Source organism: Gallinula chloropus, assembly GCF_964237585.1.
Source record: "Gallinula chloropus genome assembly, chromosome: 15".
In the NCBI taxonomy this organism is placed as follows: domain Eukaryota; kingdom Metazoa; phylum Chordata; class Aves; order Gruiformes; family Rallidae; genus Gallinula; species Gallinula chloropus.
Window position 1 is genome coordinate 151524 of NC_140100.1, and position 23857 is coordinate 175380.

Consider the following 23857-nt stretch of genomic DNA (forward strand, 5'->3'; position numbering starts at 1 on the left):
GTCAGTAAAAGATTCCACACCGTCCTTACAGAACGAGGATTTCATGTTTAGTTTCATCTAGAATTACTTCCATTAATTTACAGAGCATTTACAATTAACAATGAAAGCATAAAATTGAGAAAACAATCCAGAAAGGCACACGATACAATCAGGTTCTGTCACAGGAATAACAGTGTCCACAGTTCTCTACTCCAAGCTCAGTTTATGACAAGGTTCAGCGCCGCAGCAGGTGGTAATTCAAGCACCGAGCTAATTTTGTACACACACTGTACAGTGTGGTCAGATGGACGTCACCCTAGTCTCTAAAGAGCTGTTCCTCCACGAGTTCCCCTAGCTCAGGCTGAAGGAGAAGGTGTTCTAATACTCATTGTGCTTTTCTCAAGTGACACGCATCCAGGCTTGTCATGTGTATGGGTAACACTGAACTAACTTTTGGTTCAAATCTTTTTACGTACACAATACATGGCCTATGACTACATTCAAACTACTGATGGAATTCTCAAAGCTCTTCTAATCATATATGAAGTCAGCCAAGAACAGAGAAAAATAGTCTCCTGCAGAGGGAGAAGTCAGCCATGACAAAGGCAACGTAGCTTTAGCCATTTTGAATAGATGCCTAAAAGGTTTAAAAAAAAAAACCCTAACAAAAAAACCCCACCAACCAAAACCGAACACAAATCTGAAAGCACGATCTGCAGAGAAGCCAAAATGCAGCAGAAGCTCCAGCGACTGTAAAGCCAGAAGGCTCCAGTTCCTGCGGACTGCAGGAAATGCAATCTGAAGTACAATCCACCTTGTGTCTGAAGGGGTGGTTGAAAACATGTCCCAGCACCACGTAGCTCCAAAAATCTTGTCCACTTCGCAAGTTAGTTGGCTATTTTTGATATTTTAGTGATGCAGTGAGCTAATGACAATACAAAAAACTGCAAACAAGCAGCCAGAAACACAAATACCAAGCTATTAAATTTTTAGCTACAGGTGCTCAAGCTTTTGTTAACAGGCAAATAATGGCTTGTTTTTGCAAAATCTCAATCCTGAGAGGCTACATGCAGAAAACAGCTTTGTGTAAAGTTCTCTTTATTACAGGCAACATTAGTCCATACAATAATACACAATACTGACATACAAGTGTAATCTTTCAGAATCATCATTTAAACAGCAAAGACCAAGAAACATAATTTTAAACTTCATTTTCAAAAACTAGTAAGTTTTTTCCTCCCGAGATCCTTTTTCAGTAAATTATATTGAAACATACAAATAGAGAAAAAATACCCATTCAACATATATTGTAGTTAAATGGTTATTTTGTTTAAAATCTTTAATAAGAAAATCCTTTTTAGCAACCTACATATAGATAAGTAGCAAACTTTTGTTTTAAACAAATCCTCTCCATTTAAAGATCTGAAGAATTTTCATCCATCATTTTCTTCTTAGCCCACACTGCTCTGTAATACCTGGATACCTTAAAGTTTTTCAACTGAAGGACTGATACTAAGGGGCTTCCTAGATATTATAACCTCTCCACCACCCCTTGTATTTGCTAACTCTCTGTCCAACAGAAGGTGAGTAAGCACATAATACTTCAGATTTTTTTTAATCACCACTCTGTTTCATGAGAGCATAGACAGGTCTGCTCAGTCCCCCTAAATCTACTATATTTTGCTGTTCAGGGGGAACAATATATGCCAATAAAAGCAGAAAACCTGCATCTTTTCTGTCTCATGCTTTATAATATTGTCAAATTTTCTGTTTTATGCTTCCAGCTGATACCATGTATGTGTCATCTCAGTATTAGTTTAAATCTTTAAACAAAAAACTATATTTTCCAAAGTCATTATCACTAGGAGCAATCAAGTGGTCTTTTCTCGCTTTGCTGAGCTTCATTCTTAAAACTTGTCTTCGTTCCTCCCACTCACTGAGTTCAGCATTTCCATGGGCAAATTTACAGTTGTTTCCTTCAGTGCAAGTACCAGCCGTATACCTGTCAAGACAACAGTGTTTTCACAGGATTACATCGATCACTATTCTATCTGGGTATTTCATTCTGGCCATGTTTTTCAAATACACTAAGATGTTAAGGAAAAAACCAAAAAGAAGATTATTTAATTTTTTAGTAAGATGATACTAACCCTGTTTATCATTTGACTGTATTTTGCTTTCCCTGCTGTCAAGTGTTTTAGAGGACAGGAGATTGCTCTTTTCTTTCTGTTCTTCACGCTTCTATCTGTATTGAGTCACTTAACGTTTGATCATCAGGTCAAATTATCAGGTAAAATGAATACCTTATTCTTCAACTCACTAAGCTCAGCAACTACTGGTAAAAAGAATCCAACTAATTAATTTCCCTGTGTTAACTAAATTTGCAGTTTAAGTACACAGTATGACTAAAGAATCTGTTTTATGCTAGCAATTTTGTATTAAATTATAGGCATACCTGTTTGTATTCAGTGCATATCTGAGGTCTGTTAGCATTCAAAAAATACCAAATATATTTAGGATGTTACATTTCCTAAAGTAGGCATGTAACCTTCCATGCAAAGACTGCAAACAAAAAATAACTTGCTTTACATGCTGTGCAAATTCTCAATATTAAGCCATTTACAATTGTTAGTTTGAAATGGAGTAACAAACATGTCTGTATCCGCAAATTGCACATTTAACTCCAGAATGCAGATTCCAAAGTTTTCAGCCTTCTGAAAAGATTCCAACAGCAGTAAGAACTGTCAACAGATTTGCAAAACATCTGATGCAGTCAGGACAACACGCTGCATTTAATAATTAAAGGGAGCAGTAAAACATACAACCAATGCTGGGGAAAACAAAATGGTCTTGGAAGTTCTCTTCCACACGTTCATACACAACTTTGAATGATACTCAATTGGATGCTAACAATATTTCTACTTGCCTTACAGCTCCAGTATCTACTGTTCTTGTCAACTTGTAATAACACAAACAATATTTTGGGCAGCTGCAATAAACTTGCGAGCAGCTAACATCACACAAGCATGTTAATTAGTTACCACAGTCAGGCACGCTGTCACTCCTGGAGACATACTATTAATTCATTGAGAGATGGACGCACAGCAAGAAAGACAAGAAACACTTTCTGTCAATGCTAATAACAGTCTTAATTATTTACACTATGAACTGTAAATTTTCAGCATTTCTTACATCATAAAGATCACATACCTATCACAAATGCTAAAATATCCAGTTGGAAAGCGATACTGCCAGCAGTTTTGATCATCCTCAGTGTGGAAAACCTTCTCTTTGTGCTTTTCAGAAGATATGTGACCCTGCCATTGCTTCTCACTATTACAGTTCTTCCCACACATCCAACAGTGAAAATCCACCTATTTTACAGGGAGTTTGAAAACAAAACATTGAGAATTCAATACTGTAAGCACAGAATTGCTCCAAACACATTTTGAATGTTTCCTTTATGTGGTACTGTAAATTACTGTTTCCCTAAACGATCACCCGAAGTTTATGACCTCCACTGCATTTAAGGGACTCAGGAGAACTAAATGCTTTAAAGTGTCAGTTAAAGTTTGCAATTACTGTGGCTGGCTGTGATCTACGCAAACACCAAGAAAATCAGGAGAGCAACGTTATGTTGCCAACTGAAGGAGGGGGAAGAAAAACCACTAGACAACATGAAGCCCCGCATGTTTGAGTTTAGAATTATACCTATGATTACTTACTGTAACTTCAGCATAGTCAGTTGGCATGTGAATTTGCTTCCCATTTTCTTTGTTTGTTTGAACAGCTGTATCATCTCCTTTTTCTGTTTTTTGACTTTTTAGCCATATGTCATACAACTGCTCCAAGTCTTGAACTAATGAGAGCAGAAGCTAAAATAAGTAATTAGCAATTAAGGCAAGAGTTTGAGAATACTAACTGACCGAGTTTGCAAGCATAATTCGGTCCCCACCTATTGTAAGAAGAAAAAAAAATAAGGATACAGTAACAGAGTTTAGAAAAGAGCCAAGACCTATTTCCACCTATCTAGGAAAAAGCAAGATGTTAACACATTTCTGAACAGGCACTCAAAGTACAGGTCACAACCTTGCCACTGTGTATTGATATACTAGTACTCTGATATTCAGATGAAGTGTGCTACAAGTTTTGGTAAGTTTAGCCTGCTTTCTTGTAGACCATAATATTATCATTTAAGCAATTCATTGCTTTTGATTTTTGATTATTTCTCCACAATAACACTCTAATAGGATAACAAGTCACCAACAGAAAATGAATAGTAATTCCCAGTAAATACACTGGGGTGGAAATTCTTTTTCAAGTAGCTTGTCCCCACATTTTTAACACAACTTCAGTGTGCACACACAGCAACCAAACCACATGGATCAATACACTACTCCTAAGACATCTAAAAAATTGGTACAAACCACTGTTAAAAAACACATCAGGCAGCAGATACACAGCATCGCTATTTTTATTTAATACTGTTTTTGAATACCCAGTTTGGGCTTACTCAAATTCTTTTAAAAAGGCAATGGCAAGGTTTACTACAAAAGACGGTTAAAGAAAGCGGATTATAGTATAACTGAGGAACAAGAAGGAAAAGCTGACCAGTTAAGATACACAACATGTTAGATTTAGTCTTCTACTTACTGCTGTTCTCCTTCATATAGGTCCACATCTCTCGTTCCTCAGGACTGTGAGCAAATGAGCAGTTTCCATCATACTGACATTTCTTGCCTGAAGCAATATGATTGCACAACTGGAACATGAATTCAAAAAATATCATTATGAATATGAAGTAGTATGTAGTAGAAAATGTGGAGTTTTTTCAGTCTTGACTAGTGTTTCTCCTCCCAATGAGACATTTATCTCACATGAAAAATAAACATCATGTTTATTTTATAAAAAAGCTCGTATATTGTAGTTAGAAAAAGCAAACTGCTGGAACTGCAAGTACTATTCCTGCTTTTTGCATCCTACCAGATTACCAGACCATAGATATGTTTAAACTGTTTCTAAAATATTTACTGGAAATAGTAAGAACTTAATTAAATCACTTGAAAAGTTATTAACTTCCACTAATGAGAGAGGGCTTCAGTAATAACATTTGAAACCAGTGCTTTTCTAAGGGTGAACTCTGTTTAAACACTACAAACACATATCCACCAGCTCCCATGGGAATTTCTGCAGAACTAATAAAACCAGCTCAATTACTAGTATCTTTTAGTTACCCCATTTTTCTTAACTAAAACGTTAGGTTTAGGTTAACATACATCAAATTGCAGAGGCACTTGTTTCTTTGCAGGAAGAGGACGAATGGTCATCCACTTCTTACGTTCATTAGACATTACTAGCACCACACGACGATCTTTAGTCCATCTAAAAATAGATGCATTCAATGAAAGAAAGTACTATTTTAAAAAGACACTGTGTACACAGAAGCAAAACTGGAAAGCACAGAAAGGTTCGTCATAAAGCTTTCACCATATATTTGAAATTCAACTAAACTCTACTGAAATTTTACCATAACTGATAATAAAAAAAACAAAACCCCAAAACAAACAGCCAAAGTGTTTCTCATTACCAAGTATTAACATACTGCAAAGAAATGACTGTTCTGCTTCAGTATGTTTTTTGGGGTTTTTTTAATTCCTTGCAGGACTCTTTTCAAAGCAGTAACAAAGCTTGCCCAAAGAGGTTTTAAATAGCTGACAGAACAGTAACATTTTCACTGTTTGGTCTTACTTACGGGTGCCTTGCCTTTGCACTACAGTATTTTTTGTTTCTGTCTGGCTCATTAACTTGACCATTTCTCCAGCACTGACCACAAACAAACTTCATCTTCAAATTAAGTGATCCATATTTCATTTGGTTCCCAAGAATCTTAAGCCAAAAAAAAACAACAACAAAAGGTATTTTCTATCTGCAAAGAAACCCATACATTATTATGAATTGCCTCCTATAATAAAAGTTTAAAGCACATGTCCAGAAGCTGATGTTACACTGCATGCCTTGTAATAGTTTAGCTTGTAATTTCAAACTAGACATTAATTAATTTCAAGTATTTTAACTTATTTCTGATTTAGGTGTATGTACTCAGAAGTTGCGATAACACATACAAATGCCCTGGAGAAAAGTACTTGGGGTTGTTGGTAGATGGGAAGCACAACATGAGGCAGCAGCCCAGAAAGCAGTGTCTTTCTCGCTGCATCACCAGCAGCATGACCAGCAGACCAAAGCAAGTGGTTCTCCCCCCCTAGTCTGCTTTGGTGGGATCCCTCTGCAGTACTGCATTCAGGTTGGGGGTGTCCTCAGTACAAGAAAGATACGGACCTGTCGGTGCAGAAGAGGGCTGCAAAGATGAGGCTATGAAGACAAGCTGAGAGAGTTGGGCTTGTTCAGCCTGGAGAAGGCTCAGAGGAGACCTCAGAGCACCTTCCAGTCCCTAAAGAAGCTCCAGAAAAGCTGGAAAGGGACTCTTTACGAGGGCAGGGAGGGACAGGTCAAGGGGGAATGTCTTTGAACGAAAAGAAGGTAGATTTAGATTAGATATGAGGAAGAAATTCTTGCCCATGAGGGTGGGTGAAGCACTGGAACAGGTTACCCTGGAATAAGCTGTGGATGACCCCTTCCTGGAAGTTTTCAAGGCCAGGCTTGATGGGGCTTTGGGCAACATGGGCTCATGGAGGGTGTCCCTGCCCACAGCAGGAGATTAGAACTAGATGGTCTTGAAGGTCCCTTCTAACTCAAACAATTTTATGTGTTTAGTTTATAGAATCACAGAAGTCCTACATATTGAAAATATAATTGCCCTACAGCAGCTGACTTCGATATTATATTTAGGTTTTATGATTTGACTATGAAAGAATAAATAAAGCAAAAAAGGAATTGCGAAGCGGGCATTTTACTGTAAGTGGTGCAAGCCAAAGAAAGTCCATGGTGAGAGATTATTTTAAGACAGCATTTAAAAGCTAATTTCTAAAATAAGCTACATTATACACAGCATAGAAATCACCAAAGTCACTGAAAAATTAGTTTTATAGAAAAATAAACATACCTGTGATCCATGTGCACTAGCTTCCATGTTCTGCCAGTATTTCTTTGATTCCTGAACAATAGTATCATGTGAAATACCTGTAAAGGAATTGAAAAAGCTCCTGAGCACTTACAGCTGTTGTAGATTTACAGAGATTCTCAAACTGAAATGCTACTGAAGCCTCAAAGCTTTCATCTATTTTTCTTTTCATACACTGTACACATATACACACACTCCTGTGGATGTGCATACATATTTACATATGTAAATGTGCACATGTATATATACTTAGGAATCTCTTGAGGACCTCCAGAACAGAAGTATTCTGTATCATCATACTGAAATGCAAAGGTAATTTTTTTTTAAATTACAGATTTATCAAAGTTAAGGTGTATCTTTGAGTGTTTACTCAAACATAATGTACTGAACCTCTAATGACAGTCTAATTAGAAAAGCTGTATCGTATTACGGACCATAGCAGAACTGCCCGAAAATGTGTTTGTTTCAGAAAACAAACAACTCCCATTCTTTTAAAAACTCTGGCTAAGGTTTCCAGCGTTCATGGTGTTCACACATACTGTAACATTTTCTGTTCTAATTCCATGCAAATACAGACTGTCATCTGAACTGGGATTTGAGGGTTGGTAAGGTATTCCTTTTCTGAAGTAGCACTCCTTTATTTCTCACACTATACATTCAGGAAAGCAACCTCATTCAAAGAGCAGAGGCTCTTGAATTTATTTGATTTTGGCAAAGCTTGAGGGCAGCATGAACATAAAACAAAAATATGCCTTCTGTGGCAAATCCAGTTTCTTTGAGAACCCAACCCTTACTTCAAAATAGAAATTACGGTGTAAGTATTTGCTGTCTTTGTAGGGGCAGCTAGTAAGAAAACAACTCTTTCACTTTCACACAGAAATTTCTAGAGCCTCATCCTAGGAGAGACAGAACAGGAGATCAGAAAAGAAACAGTCATCTTTTTTCTCTACTGGACTTTCTTCCTCCACACTTTCAGGTCAGTGTGACATCTTGCATCAGTATGCCTGCATGTGAATCCAGAAAGCAAGCTGAAGCAACAAGGAGCCTCCTCTTCAAAGAAAGGACAGGTGAAGATAATCACACACCAAGGGACAAAAAAATCCAGAAACACTGTAACATATTGGGAATGCCACATTTCCCTTTTTCCTCTGTGTATCACAATGATACATGATTATTTAATATGTGAAATACTGGTGTCATACAGAGAAAGGTAGGAAGAATGATCAACTGGTATGTGGTACAAATAATTTATAAGAAGTTCAATTGGTTTTGGGTTTTTTTTGTATTGAAAAGTCAAGCCAAGTTTGAAACTCATGACCAAGGAATGGACTTTAAGTAGAGACGTGCTGTTCAAAAGCTATCAGCTTGAAATGAAGTAAGTTTATTATCCTCCAAGCCAACAAAACCAAGAAGGAACAACAAAAAGCAGCCTAAATACCCTGCATAAGCAAGAACGAACAGAAAAATAGTTTCACCGACACGTACACTAATGAGTAACCTAGTGGAAAGATTTATTTTCTGACTCACTATGTAAGAACATCAGAGTGGCACTAATCTAAAAGACTGGTTTAATCATGGAAGAACTTGATTCCTGTAGAGGGGGATGGAGAGAAACAATGGCATAAACAATATATTTCAAGCTTTTCTTTTGGTGCTCTGTGAAAAAGAAATTTGATCCAGATCTTCCGAACTTTGAAGCTTTAAAAATAAAAACAAATCTAGTTTGACCTGAATTTAATATCTAATCAAGATTTCTAGTTTTAATTAACTAATTGCTAATTTCAAGTATCTAGTAGCCTGCTCCATGCTTTACATTTACATTACTGTTCATTTAATATGCTGTATGAAAGATTCCAGCAAAGTGAATGCACTGATCCCAAGTTGCTAATTTCAGAAGAGAGTTGAGATGGGGAGGAAGTGGCATTACAATGAAGAGTAAAGCAAGCATTTTACCAAACATACCTGTTTCCTTTTGCATTATCCAGACTTTAAGCTCTACCAGGCTGTGAGCATAAAAGCATTTATCCTCTCGTAAGCAGCCATAGTGTACTTCATGTCTGCACAGGTCAAGCTGACACCGAACTTGAAAAGGACGGATTTTGGAATATTTCACCATAGTTTCTCGCAAAATGTGGACAAGGCACCTGAGTTTTGCAGAGAGTCAATTTTAGATTTTCCTTAAAATTACCTTCTTCATGCATGGAAAACCAAATAAAATAACTATCCCTCATCTCAGTGTATTCAAATGTCTTTTTAACACTTTTCACTTGAAATCAGTAAGCCAAGAAAGTTTCCAGAAAGAACTAGCATCTAATTATAATTTTTAGCCTCAGAAAACCAAAATCACACACAGTATTCCTGTGAAACCCAGAGGTTCCTCTTCCGCAAAGCACTACTGAATTCAATCCTACCGCTACTGGATTCAATCCAAGTAGATCACTGGTTTCCAAGAGGGAAATCATAGAAAGCACATCACCAATTTCAAGTATATATCCAGATCTAATTACAAACACTTATTCCTTGTAGAGCACCATTAGAGAAAAGAGTTGATGCATCACAGTAACAGCATAGCTCTTACAGCTGTAGTGTCTCCTTAGTGTAAGAAGAGGGGAACAAAGCAATTCAAGTGCTCTCATTTACATTTTTCCATGACAGAAGCATTAAGTCTCCAAACTACTATTATCACTATGAAATCTTTGCTAACTTTCAAAAGAACAACTTTCCGCACAGGATTTTTTATGAGCTGAGTAACGACTATGGTTTATTTCATACACTGTAATTAGGGTAAACCTGTTCTTCACTGATGGAGGTAAACCTGCAGCAAAATAAGCAAAACAGACTGAAGAATGAGCATACTTACAAACTCCTCTATTAATTTAACATTGTACATCTACATCAATGCAGCTCACCAGGTAGAAAAGCTATCAAGAAACTGATACCAAAACCAGTAGGATTCAAACATGAGGGTGGATACCACCATCACTTTTAATTTAGTAACGAGACAACTCTTGTTCAGTAAGTTTGTCTTATTAGTACTGCTAAAGCATAACAATGAGTAAACAAGGATGAGAGGTTAATAATCCACAGGTAAGAAATGAAAGTCAGTATTGAAAAATGCCCTAAAACCTTTGCTTTTAATTTTGAACTTGAAGAGATGGTATTTCAGACATACTTGTTATCTTCAAAGTCATGCATAGCAGGGTGAGAACAAGAAGATGAGTTATCCTTGTTCCTTTTGCTTATTATTCTGGGTTTGTGATCAAAACATTTCTGGAATACAAAAACAGGTAATTGTAGAGTATATATTTTATACTTTTAAAAAAAATATACCTTAAAGATTTGACTTCAAACAGATTCTAATCTAAAGCTAGCCAGAGTATTATTGAACAATCATTTCAAAACATATGAAACAGTCATGCATGATCCAAAGCATTTCTTTCCAGGAAATTTTGTTACGTATTAGCATTTTTGTGTTGTTAGAAATAAAGCAGCACCTCACAAAGAAACATAAATAATCCATGATGTTCTTGAAGAAGTCGGGACACTGTCAAGTTGATCTTGCCATTTCCTCCAAAGAGAGCTTCTCGACTAAAGGCTCCTTTGCGCTCCAGTGTCCACACATCGATCTCCTCTTGGCAGTATGCAAACGTGCAATGGCCTGGATATCTGCATTCCTCTTCAGCAGCAACGTCTAAAATGAGAACACTGAACGTGAGACTGATTTTACACAACTTTTATTTTAAGTTCATCTTAAAACTTACTATTTCCATTAAAAATGTCTTTAGTAAAGAAGCTATGTCTGTTGTAAATGGGTCACTTAAGTCTAGCAGATAGAAGCAAAACTTGCTGAAAATGTAAAAAAAAAAGTATGCTGAATGACTTGCTGAAAATGTAAAAGTACTGAAAAAGGCTGATACACACCTCCACCAACTATGCCTTTCTAGTCTAAGGAAACAATGTTGAGTACCAATGTTGAATTCTCTTCTCTTAAAGACAGCTGTTCACTAATTCACAAGCCATCTCACTTAAGAATTCTTTTTAATTGAACAGTAATAGACCAGCACTCAGAAGCCGAATTATTTATGATGAAGACCAGTACACAAGTACAGTGTATGTTCTCTCAATAATCACAGTAATGGTCAAAATACGGCTTTACTTTACAGCCTTTGGAAATACAAACAACCCAGTTAACTTCCCTTTTCACCCCTCATGAGCAAGAATAGAAATTCAGTGTATACTTCACTGTGGAAAAGCTGAATTATATTACTTTGTGTGTAAGCATTAATATTTTACTGTTTACAACACATACCTTTGCATATATAATATGGTCCCACATACTGAGTCTTTGTTGGTCTTGGACGTATTTTTTTCCATGATTTATCTTCTGAGTTTTTTATTCTGCCAATTAGAATATCCTTCTTACATTTATGTTCTAAACTGGGGTGGTAAGTGTAATCCAGTAATTTAGGACCTGAAACAATCACATAAAACTGCTTATATTTGTGTAAATTGAAACATACTTTCAATATTTCCCTACATAGACTGGCATATAAGCCCAAACTCAAAGAACTCAAACACATTGTATAGAATTCCTACTTGCACCAGCACCTCTGAAGAACCAAAAGTCATTAACAGCCATGTTGAGCAGAATTAAAAAAAAACCAAAAAAACAAACCCTAAAACAAAACACACAACTTATAAAAGGACCAGTCTCAGCAAGAAAAAAACCCCACCAAAACCCAAGTTATCTGGCGAGGGATGTTGTATTACAGCCTTAAGATAACTTTTGACAGCAGCAAATTCCTGTGGCTTTTCAAAATCATTTTACTTAACTCATATTTAAGACTTAAATTGCTTATTTATACTAAGTCACTGCAGATGAATTCCAAGGATCAGTAAATGGCTCCCTTAGTCTTTATCTAATAGAGTGGCTAGTATGTTCAGACACAAAACACACTAGGTAACAAGTATACATATGCCAAAAATATGAACACCAATCCCAGAACTTTGTGATTTTGGATACAAAAATATGCCTAACCTTCAAACTCTGTTTTTAGGAGGATACTAAAGTCAAGATTACATTACCACCAAAATGAAATCAGGGTGAGAGGCTGAAGACAAGCAATGCTCAGTGAATTTTGCAATGCAAAGGACTACAAAACAAGACCATGACCCAGTTTCTCTGGGTAAGAAACTGATGGAACAGTACAATTTCAAAAGTAAGTAGCAAAAGTAGGAGACATTTAACAGGCTTTGATACAGATGCAAAGAAAGAGAAGAAACAGATGCTCTGATACAAAAGGTGAAGCTAGGAACATGCTAAGTACTTCCACCAGTATTTTACAGCACCTGCTTTTTAACAGGCTATGTTCTATGGGTTTTCAAACATCACTTCATGGACTTTTCTTGTATAGATAATTTTAAACTAACATATCAGTTCTCAAAACTACAACAGTCATCCCCTGAATGTCTTGATAAAATTCTTTATTAGTGTATCAATATCGATGACACCTGCAACTTAAACCACAATGCTTATTTTCAAGATTAGTCTTAATAAAAGCTATTGCCTTTAGAATGGCTCTGTTTAACAGCAACAGCTAACACCTAAAAGATTAGTTATATTAAAGCCCAATACTGGTTAAGATCCTTTGAGTCAATACAGTGGAGTTAATTATTACTAAGGTTTGGAAGCCTCAGGATTATGATTTAGAATTAGTTTGAAAGAGCAATAAAACAGATGGGATGTGAAGGTTACCAGGTACTTTGAACTGCAGTTCAATTCCCCATGGCCAATCAGAGAGAGTATTGCAAGTTTTTTTTTTAGTCTTGAGCAAAGGTGTCATTCTTCACAGTACCCTGGGGGTTGGGAGGAAAGTGAATACAGAATGTGAACGACCTTACACAGTAAACCTACAGGTCGGGAAAAGTGTGGGGTGATTGTGAGAGTTTTAGGAATCGAGAATCTATCAGGACAAGAAATAAAGACAAGAAGCAGCAAGATAAAATAGTTGTCAAAACAAAAATGATTGTCAAAACCTTTTACCGGTGCCTTAATCATGAGATCATAGCACATGTGCAAAGGACGAGTCAGGATTAACACTGTTCCAGAAGCCAACAGCATTTTAACCTGTGAACACTAAAATTTTCAATGCACGCTTTCTATTTTTCTAAAAGTCAACCCAACTGAGTCCAAAAGTCCCTTACCTTTTTTGACAAAACATAACTGGCAGGCCTGTCTTAGCTCATGTGTGCCTTCTAGTGGGTTTCTTCCCGCAAGTGCTGAAGATACAGGTATATTAGCAGTTGCACCGCTAAAAACATTTGGAAAGTCATTTCTAGTTTGGCCTGTAATTCCCATGTAATTTTCGGACCCAAATAAACTACTGGGGCCATTTATCTGTTGGAAGAAAGCATATTTTACTTGATCTATATAAATTTTCTACACTCAAAATTTAAACCTTCTAAAATTATTCTTCAAAGCATAAGACAGACTACACAGTAAAAAAAATTGTAATAAAAACTTAACCACAGGTCTGAGAAAGGGACACAGAGATTTTACAAAAGCCATATATCCAGCATAGATTTAAGCATGTAACAAGACCCAATGAAGTACAGCACTTGCCAGGTTATTTATTACTCCATACGGTCTCATGAAGATGAAAACCTTCATGTCACCCTTCCCTATATAAAAGTATGTCCAACGTGATGATTGAAAATACACAGCATGACTAGAACACAGAGACCAATATTCTCAAGACACAAGGTGACCTCTGCTCTGTTCCTGTACTAGCACAATTCTCCAGGATTCCTAACATTTGACACTCAGATCTTAAGAGATATTTTCTCTATAAGGTTAGTTACTTTACACTTGCACAGAATTTTACATTGAGTTTCTAAGAATGGAATTCTGGCTTTGACAACAGTCAAAGGGGGGGGGGGGGGGGGGGTGTTCAATGAGATGCTGTGAGCTACTGTACAGCTGTTTTCCAACCTAGAATGCTATTTCAATGCTAAAATTGCTATTTTTTGCCAAATAGAAACTTCTACTGTCAACATTAATATCTATGTTAAGCCTTTAAGGCATTACCATTTGAGCTGATATGAAAGAAAACATGAAAAATACTTACAAACAAAGGGGAATTACTACTGCTAAGTGTTGGTGTTCCATCTCTAGAAGCTGAACTTGAGAGGTCTAAAGGAATAAAAGTTTTATTTTAGTTCCTCAAAACATCCCATGAAAAAAATATTTATCATTCCTGAGAAGTATCAAAGGTTTGACATTTTCTGACAAGCAGATTGTTTTTGTTTGTTTGTTTGCTGTTTTTTCAATTATGTAAAAGCCCTTTGTAAATATCTGGGCTGAAAAATTACTAGGTCATCATCTTCAATATAACCATCTGATTAGCATCAGCAGTGGCTTCACAGGCACATGCTCTAGCAACATGAACGTGCTCATGCAGTACAAAAAAGATAAGTACATAAGCAGTATCTGTATCTATCAAAAATGAGATGAAAGAGGGTGAAGAGGATTCTTCTATTTAAATTTTATTTTGCAAATATGGCTTAGTTCTAAGAGAACACGCTCCTGTTAACAGTCAAAGACAAAACCTTATTTTATCTTTTCTAGTTACTGGCTATTTATATTTTGTTATTTCACATACCTGAATTCACTACATAATTATAGTCCCCAGAGTTTGAATCCAAGCATGTAATACTGCTATCTTTTCAGAGGACACAGTTATATTAGCCTTTTTGTTTATTGCCAAATCATCAGAAATGGCTTAAGATGCAGAAACACCTTTCTTTTTAAGAAAAATTTTTGAAGTTTCAAGAATGTGGTTCCTCTTTTATACTTATTCACCTGAAACAAATAACTCCCACAATGAATCCAGAAAAACCATCAAGAGGGAGCTTAGAGATCCCAAGTAAACAAAAGTTTTATTTATAAATTCTTGTATACAACCAACACTGATTATGACTATTCTCAAAAATGGTGAGCATAGATCAAATGTTATGTGTTAAATATTACTGAATAGTTGTGAAAACTCGTTTGCTAAAAAAGACGCCTGTTCACTCATGCACAACTCTCACCATAAAAGGTTACATATTAAGACTTGTTTCTTACCTCTTTTTGGGTCACTGATCGAAAAGGTGCCTAATGGTGAACAAAAATTTTCCAGTGAAGAAGCCAAAGGCTGTGAAAAGATTTCTGAAAGAGAAGGTGAAGGAACAAATCCTGCACTAACTGGCAGTGTCCCCAACAACGAGGCAGAGAAAGTTATACTAGGAGCTACACTTCCAGCAGGAATGGGTCCTCTGGCTCCTGTAGTTTGCTGGAAAAAAAAATTCAAAAAGAATGTTCACACACAAGAAAAACCCTCTCAAACCACAATGTGTAACAGTATTTCTTTTAGTAAATTTTTTATATACCTATTGAAAAGCAACAAAAAAATGGTACACTGCAGTACTACAGTACTGTATTACACCTAGAGAACTACAGTAATCAAACTCTAAACAATGCCATAACGCAAGGAATTATTAATGACTCCACCACTTTAAAGGTTCATCTAGCTGAAGCTCAACTTAACAGAAGGTTGTTTGTTTTTTTTTAATCAGAGCTGTATTGCCAAATTATGTTCAAAACATAAGACAATGGGGAATAGGGGGAAGAGTCAGAAATCTACACGATTTTTTCTAAATAAAGAGAACATGATTCAAATTGCAGTGTAGTACAGAGTTAAGAGTTATCCTCAGATACAATCAAAGGATACCGTGTTCTGCAAAGGCCACATCACCTGCTCCCACCCAGAAAACAACATATCCTTCTGCGCACATTAAGGACATTACCAAGTGGTGGGCTTTCTCTCCCTCCTCCCTGCTGCCCCAAGAAGCTCCCCCCTTGTCTGAAAGTGGACCAAATTGGCCTACAAGAAGTTTGGCAATGTGTAACTCCCTCTGTTCCCCACATTTTATCCTACAACTCACTCCAGGATTCTATACTGCATGAGAGCGCATTCTATCTTGAAAGATTGTCTTTCCTCTTAGCTTTCACTACAGCAAACTTAGAATAGACTATTTCAGTTGGAAGGGACCTACATTGATCATCTAGTCAAACTGCCTGACCAATTCAGGCAAATTCCTAATATCTCTTAAAAATAATTACTTTCTACATTTCTGAAATACATTCTACAAAACAAAGTATGTAAAACAGAAAAGTTGAAGCCCCTGCATTTTTGATTTAAATATTTACAACTGCATCCACAGCTGAATGATGAGTTAAATTCACAACTAACTGAACAATTAAATATTTCACAGTCTCATTTAACATTGCAGTACTATGGGCCTTCCTAGTAAGTTCAGGCATCTCTCTGCTCATCTATCACAGCTCTCATTTTGACTAACAGTTGAGGAACTCTGTATGCTTCACAGTCTGTTCTTGCTCTGGAATGATGCTGTAGTTGAGAACAACTTCATGAGCCTACATTTCTCTAGTAATTTCTCCTTAAAAAAACCCAAACAACTTAAGATGACTCATAATGGTCTAACTACTTCGGGTTACCCAAGAGGAGGATCTGGACAAAGCTCTAACTGCAGAAACACTAGCAAATGCACTAGAAAACCACAGTGCAAGAACTATTGTCATGCAAAGTTATTAGCGTAAGTTTAACTATAGTTTCTACTGCTGCAGTGTTTTCTCCAACATGCTCTCAGGTTCTCAGAGGGTTTGCCAAAACACCTCCACAAGCAATAACAAAAAGCCACCAGCCCAGGCTTCAATTAACTGCTTCACTTCTGATAGTACTTCCTTCCCACTGTGGCAGTATTGGTAGTAGTATAGCAGTATTTCTGAAGTACTATCTTTCCTCCAGTACCTTCACTCAGGTTTTCCAACACACACCACCACCAATATAATTGTCCTTGGAGCTCTGCTGGGTCCTGGTATCACTACAGCCACACCTGCTATAATCTGCAACTGAGAAAATCAACCTGACCATGCACAAATGCAGATCAGCATGACTAGGAAAGTTAACTCACATTTCACTACTAGGCCGCTTGGTCACAATGTAAGATGCCACTTACAAGGACGTTCTTTTGAGAAGCAAAAAAAAAAAAAAAAAAGAAGTCTTACCATTACACTTTCATCTGGATCAGGCACAGAATCAAGTAACTCATCAAGTTCTTCCCCAATAATTATATCTCCATCTCCACAATCCAAACATGCTTCCGGCATAGGGAAAGAGACATTCCCTCCATTTGCCAACATTGCAGAAGGCAAAGGAATCTTTTCCACTTGAAGAGGCATAACAGAAGATAAAGGCGGTACCGATACTGATGACACTTTAGGCCCTTCAGAAACATAGTTTGATGACGAGTTTGCAGAAACCATCTCGTGCTTCTGGTCAGATAAATCTGAAACAGGTAAGATGGGAATGACTGGAACTTGTGTTCAGTGGTGTGAAGTATCTTGCGTAACTTCTACTGTGACAGCGTGGAGTGGGGGTGAGGGAGTGGAGGAAGACGAAGAATGTTTCTGCAAGCCCACATTAGCCCTATTCAGCTTCCACTAATGTCCAATTCACCTGTACTTGTATCTCTGTGTTATACATTACAAGCTTTAAAAAAGTTACAGACTTGATACTTTACTAAATATTTGCATATTCTCCTCTCTCCATATTTCCAAGTTAAGGAGAACAGCAAGAGACAATCATACTGCTACAGAAACAGTTACAAGCATATCAAGTTGAGACGACTGAAAGGAAACTTTCTCAGCCACTTAAACATGTATTTCTAGAGATAAACAGATCAGACTTCTTACTGTAGATGACAAGATAAATTTTCTTAATAAATTTAATAACAAATACACAGCATATCTAGCTTCCTATCATTAATACTGTAAAACACGAGACTCACCTAATTCAATATCTTCTACAGAAGAAGAATTCTGTAAGTTAGAAAAGAATACCTCTCAGCATTTTGCACAAGAGCCATGAAAAATTTTCAAATAAACATTCTTAACCTGTACATCTGAAGTCCTCAAATTCAGGCTTTATAAAATTTGGAATTTCTGAAATCTAATGGAATTTAAAAGTAAATTTTCTTTTAGATAAAACATCCATTTTCAGACTGAAATCCACTCACAGTATCACTAAAAACCTGCAACCAACCTTAACCTTAACTCTTCTGTACTTCGGGGAATGAAAGAGTAAACAGTAACTTAAATTAGCTGTTCCTGTATTTCATCATTCATTTACAAATAAACTGTCTACAGTCCTGTGAACAAAAAAAGTCCTTCAGATAAACTCCTCTTTATTACTGCTATTTGGATACATTACAAATAACAAGATACATGCAATTTCAGCTGCCAGTAAAGGTCCGATTTGGACAAATGCATAAAAGGGATTTTATCCCAACACCTTACACTTCAATAGCTTTCAGCAAAATAAGTAGATTAACTATGCCCTTGTCTCAAGACGTTAAAAATAAATACGTTCGTTGCATTGGATTTAATGTTTCAGCTAACATTTATTCTACAAAGGTAAGTTGTAACCATATATTCTAGTCTAGTATAAATACATAGAACTGAACACAACAATCAACAGAACCCTAAACTAACAGCATTTTTCATAAAATGTCAAATGCACTATTTTTACTTCATCGTCATGAATTTATGAAACAATTATTCCCTGTAGTTTAAAGTCAGCTCGCACTTGGAACGTGTGAAGCCTTACCTGAGTTGATACATCGCTAGAAACTGAATTTGAGGAGGGTGGCTGCAATGAGAAGATGCCTTCATTAAATACAAAATTTCAAGCAAGAGGGGGAAACCTCAATGCAAAAATAATAGAATGAAATCTTACCTTTGCTCTTACATATGCTTTCCTTATCTTTAACCCCAGTTTTTGAGCTAGTTCTTGAGTAAGCTTAATCACACTTTCATCCTAAAAGACATACATAAAATTTCATAATTTACTTACACTGTCATGGAGTCAAGACATCCATTTACATCTCGATCTATATTCTGCAAGATCCCTTTAGGCAGAATGCACCTTTATTCTTCCACAAAAATATGGGACTGCAAGCTAACGATGAAAAATACAGCTATGCTCCATCAAAATGACTCCAGAAACTGGAATTTAAATTAAAAAGAGCCAGAAAATATGAGTATTTTTAGTTTGTTATTTGGGGACGGTGCTTGGTTTTTTTGTGTGGATGGAGGTTTTTCTGTGGATTTGCTTTTACACAAACTGATGGCCACACTTCTGATTATCATGTCAGCTACTACATAAAGCTGTTAACTATTTCATGAGAACTTTGGGAGCAATTGCATCACACAACTAGAAAAGCTAAGTTAAAAACCTAGTCATATTTCACTCTGTCCCATAGTTACAACTATCCATTTAAAATATTTTAAGATTTGAGAACATGGTATACAGCTAGAAAAAGTTATTTGTAACATTCACGTAAAGGCATATAACCCTTAAATAAAAGCATTCAGATCTGAAGGTGCAAAGGGAGGCTCAAAAGTCACACATTCACATAAACTGCTGTGTCTTCGGAAACACAACTGAAACCTTTTCTGTATCAAGAGAGAAACCTATGCACAAGTTTGCCTAGCCACTTCACCTTAATTTTGATGTAGAAAGGCAAAAGATAAATGCAACTTGCTATTCTGTCCAATGATTAGTCTATTTTGAGCAAAACATTCAAAGTTTCTATCAGCATTTTAGTTCAATTCAGGAATGTATTTCCTCGCACTGCATTTTAATTTGCATTATGAAGTGTCTCAGAGCTAAATTAGATTAATTTTGCATGAAACTAAATTGAAAGTGCACTAGACGCACTCTATCTCTTCAAAAACCAAACAAAACAAATCAAGTCAAACGAAAAACGACCCAACAATCAATGGTTTCTCAAGACGAGCATTTCAGTCTACAAATCCTTTCCTGTTACACAAAACACTGCTTGCAAATACAGATGCAGTCAAAGATTAGCAATGTAAAGGAAGTGACTCGAGGACAAAACACAGATGTTACTAAATGCTTGGAAAGCTAAAATACAGTTAACGAAAAAAAGTATTGTATGATATATTATGGGTGGGTTTTCTCCTTATATCCCGATTATAATACTGACTGTAAAGAATTGTAAACAATTAATTCAGCGGTTCAGATGTTTACTGCAAATGTTTGTGGCACTTGACTCTACTGCAAATCGACTCTTTCTTTTTCTGAATGTTACTGCAACAAACCAAGCTTGGGGACCATAATCTCTCCTGTTTGTCTTCACTCCCACAAATAAAAAATAATTCTTTGAGGAATAAAAAATGTATTTAAAAAAAAATTTCAAAACACATTAAAAACGCCAAACAAACAAAACATCAGTGGACTTGATGTAAATGTATGTTTTCAGTATTAAATCTTTTAAAATTATCATCACTATTTGATTTATTTACCTGTGGCACAGCAAGAGAACATTTTGCTACAGCATCGTAAGCCTTCTTATGCCTTCCCAGCTCGTTCAAAGCTTTTGCTTTCCGATATAGAGCTCTGAAATTGTTCTCATTCAATCGTAAAGCTATCTCACAGTCTTCTAAAACTTTTTCATGCAATCCCTACAAAGAGAAAAAAATAAAGCAGTCATCAGAACTATTATATTGAAAACACCAAATTTAAACTGTATTAGATGAACATACTGAAACACTACAAAACATCCACCAAGGCCACTGCACCTGTGAGTTTTGCTCAGTTATCAACTTAAGCAATGAAAAAGTGGCAGGGCCTTCCTTCATGTCAAATCTAGTACGTTATGAAGCCAACTTAGCTCTTTCACAAGAGCTATCTTATTCCACAAAGACACTCTTAATGATTATACTTGTAAAAAGAATTAAATATGCCTAAATCATGATTGGAAGCATGCCAATTCTCAAAAGACACTAAGAGCTTTTCACACACTAGAAAACTTGCCACTCTTCTCTGTTAGCACAATGTTCTTGAGAAATCATACTGTTTAAACAGAAGCTTACCATGTTTGAAAAACATGCTATCCTGTTCACGTGCAGTTTCTCTAAAATATCATCAGAAACATGGATTTCTTCAGAATTAGCATAATGAGCTATATTTATAGCTTCTGTATAGTGACTCACTGATCCTCTCCAATCACCTTCTCGATATACATCATTCCCTTCATTAAAAAGATTTCTAACCAGCTCTTGTAGAAATAACTGGAACAAAGAACAAAAATAGTATTTGTTGTTTATTTTCTGTATTTCTAAGTACATTTTTAATAGAAAAATCATACTTCTACCTTAACAGAATGAAAAGGGAAATGTAAAACTTTTGTCTATGTTTGCATTTTTCATCTGACATTTTTTCCAAGACAAACTCTAATATTCAACACAACAATACATGTAAATAAGAGGCTAAACTTCTGATACAAATAATTTTGTGCAAGTTGAAAGACATATCCAAATATGTATATGTTCCCTACAGTCTTCTAGCAAGCAACAGCCACAGCAACAAGCAACCCAGTAGTACACAAAGCCTGCTTTTGCAGAGCAAATGAAACCACCTACCATTGGATAAAAACTATTTTAAAAATGAGTCTGAAAACATGAGTCAAAATTATACAAAATAATATGTATAGAAACAAAATATGTCATGAAGATCTATGAGACTGAGGTCCTTTTATCTCACTTTTTCCATTCTACTTTAAACTTTAGTCAGAATGTTATATTGTTTTATCCAATGATTGCCACAAATTCATCCCTAACACCAGTAGACAAAGAATTAATTTGAACTACTGCAAGAGTGAATTTTGTCCAAATATCCAAATACCTGTATCACAATGTAAGTAGTCCTCCAGTGCCAATACTGAAAAACTGTAAGTTACCATTCATGTAATACTACTAAACGATGATTAGAACTAAGAATAAATAGAAAACAGGCCCATATTAAAACCGCTTCTGGAAATGCAAAAGACATTTCATTACCTCATATTGTTCTTGTGTCCCTGGGTAGGGCAAAGTAGATCTAGAAATAGAAATGACAAAATTTACTTACTTTACATATTTCTTAAAAGATGATTGCATTGGACAATACTGGTTCTTACTAAACGCAGTCTCACTTGCTCAAAGAGGCTAATCTCTAAACTTTGCCTATTGCCTGTACTGACCAAGGCTACTGATTAGTTTTAAGCAAACGTGTCTTCTTATTACTTGTGACTCAGTCTCATTTAAAGTTACATAGCCAGTCTTAATTCTGCAGTTCAAAACGTATGGCTTTGAATGCTCTGAGTTTAACACATCTTCGATGTATGTTTAAAATCAGTATCCTTTCTCTCCTTCACTGTGCAAAAACAGGTTTTACATGAGATCTGCAAGGGGTTTTTTGTATTACCAAATGACAAATTATCTGTCAAAAGAAAACACAAATTTTAATTAAGTCATGACAATGGCACTACAGGAATTTTATGAGTTCTTTTGTATGACACACAAGAGAGGTTTTCTCTAACACAGAGCAGAGGTATTTATTCTTCTTAGAAACCCTTTCTCTTCCCACATCGGTTACTTAAGAATATATTTCTACATAATTTTTAAAAGGGCAGTTTGGATTTTTTTTTTTCTTTGAAGAATGCCTTATGCAAGCAGCAAACTAACATGAAATTTCACAATGATTCTAAGCTAGCCAGGATCTTCTAGAAAGGAATGTGTCAACGACCCAAATGAAAACCTAATGAAAAATCATCTTAGCAGTTAATTAATGTTTAGCTCCAGAGAACTGAAACATCTAGATCGTGGTGAGCAAATCCATCCCTTTCAGCAGCAATCTAGTCCTGGATGTAGCTATATAAGGTGCATTTTCAAGCTATCAACATTTTCCACCCAACCAAAAATATTTAATGCTGATTTTTCTCAAAGGCAGAAAAGGAATACCCTCCCACCTTCAATCTGCTCTGTTTGCGAACAAGGAGAGGTTCTGTCTTTTCTTTAAGACTGCTCTCTCTTTCCATGTTCATGTTAGCTAATATTCTGAGGAGAAACACAGGTTATCCTTCCTCAGCTGGTGCTGTATTAACAGAACTTTCCCAGAACTACCCATTTCTTACACGTGTGTATAAGCATAGAAGAATAAAACCACAAACTCATACTCTATAAACTGGAGTCCTTTCTTAATGTCCTGTTGTCTAGTGCTTCTCTCTTCCAACACATTGGACATGTTATCCTGAACATCCACTTTTCGGATATGCCACTCCTCAAAAAGGAAGAAACATAAATGGCTGTTAATATATAGCAGTCTGTATTTGGACCAGAAGGATCCAATCAACACTAAGTCCATTGTACAAAGAGGATAATGTACCAGAGCTTCAGAGAACACCCTCCAAAGACATTCCAGACAAACACTGCAGTGCTTATAGCAATACAGGCAGAAGTTTCAGGTCAGCATAAACATTCCCTCCATCAGTGCCCAGTTACACAACACTTCTACAGAAAACCTTTCTTCCAATTTCTACTATTTCTTTGGTCTTCCACTTATTTATTCCGGATCATGTAGAATCATGCCATTGAAACAAAACCATATGACAAGTGCAGCCTGCATACATTACTGCAAAGTTCCACGCTGCCTCCTTTAATAGCTTCATATTTCTTTTAGCTGTTTGTTGAAGTAGAAACAAACTCAAGACAAACTGGCATATTTATTCATAAAGCCCAAACTGACTGTAGAACTACTGTTAAGTCCAATTCTAGAGTCTCTCATAATCACCCAACTGCTAATAAAAAGCAAAATACTACTGCTTTAACAATAT

General features: G+C 36.1%; 1 protein-coding gene across 1 annotated transcript; it reads right to left on the bottom strand.

Annotated features, from left to right (window-relative positions):
- Nucleotides 1-1003: 1003 nt before the first annotated feature.
- ZC3H7A (zinc finger CCCH-type containing 7A) lies at nt 1004-23268 on the bottom strand (the record flags this gene model as incomplete). Its single annotated transcript, XM_084271263.1, has 22 exons — nt 1004-1981; nt 3190-3353; nt 3705-3838; nt 4633-4741; nt 5256-5361; nt 5732-5865; nt 7040-7116; nt 9020-9201; nt 10230-10327; nt 10552-10748; nt 11367-11528; nt 13262-13454; nt 14185-14249; nt 15183-15390; nt 17187-17467; nt 17969-17999; nt 18787-18828; nt 18916-18996; nt 20508-20666; nt 21078-21275; nt 22044-22083; nt 23201-23268. 22 exons carry the CDS (start codon nt 23266-23268, stop codon nt 1792-1794), a joined length of 2919 nt encoding a protein of 972 aa, XP_084127389.1. The 3' UTR covers nt 1004-1791.
- Between the last annotated feature and the right edge of the window lie 589 nt (nt 23269-23857).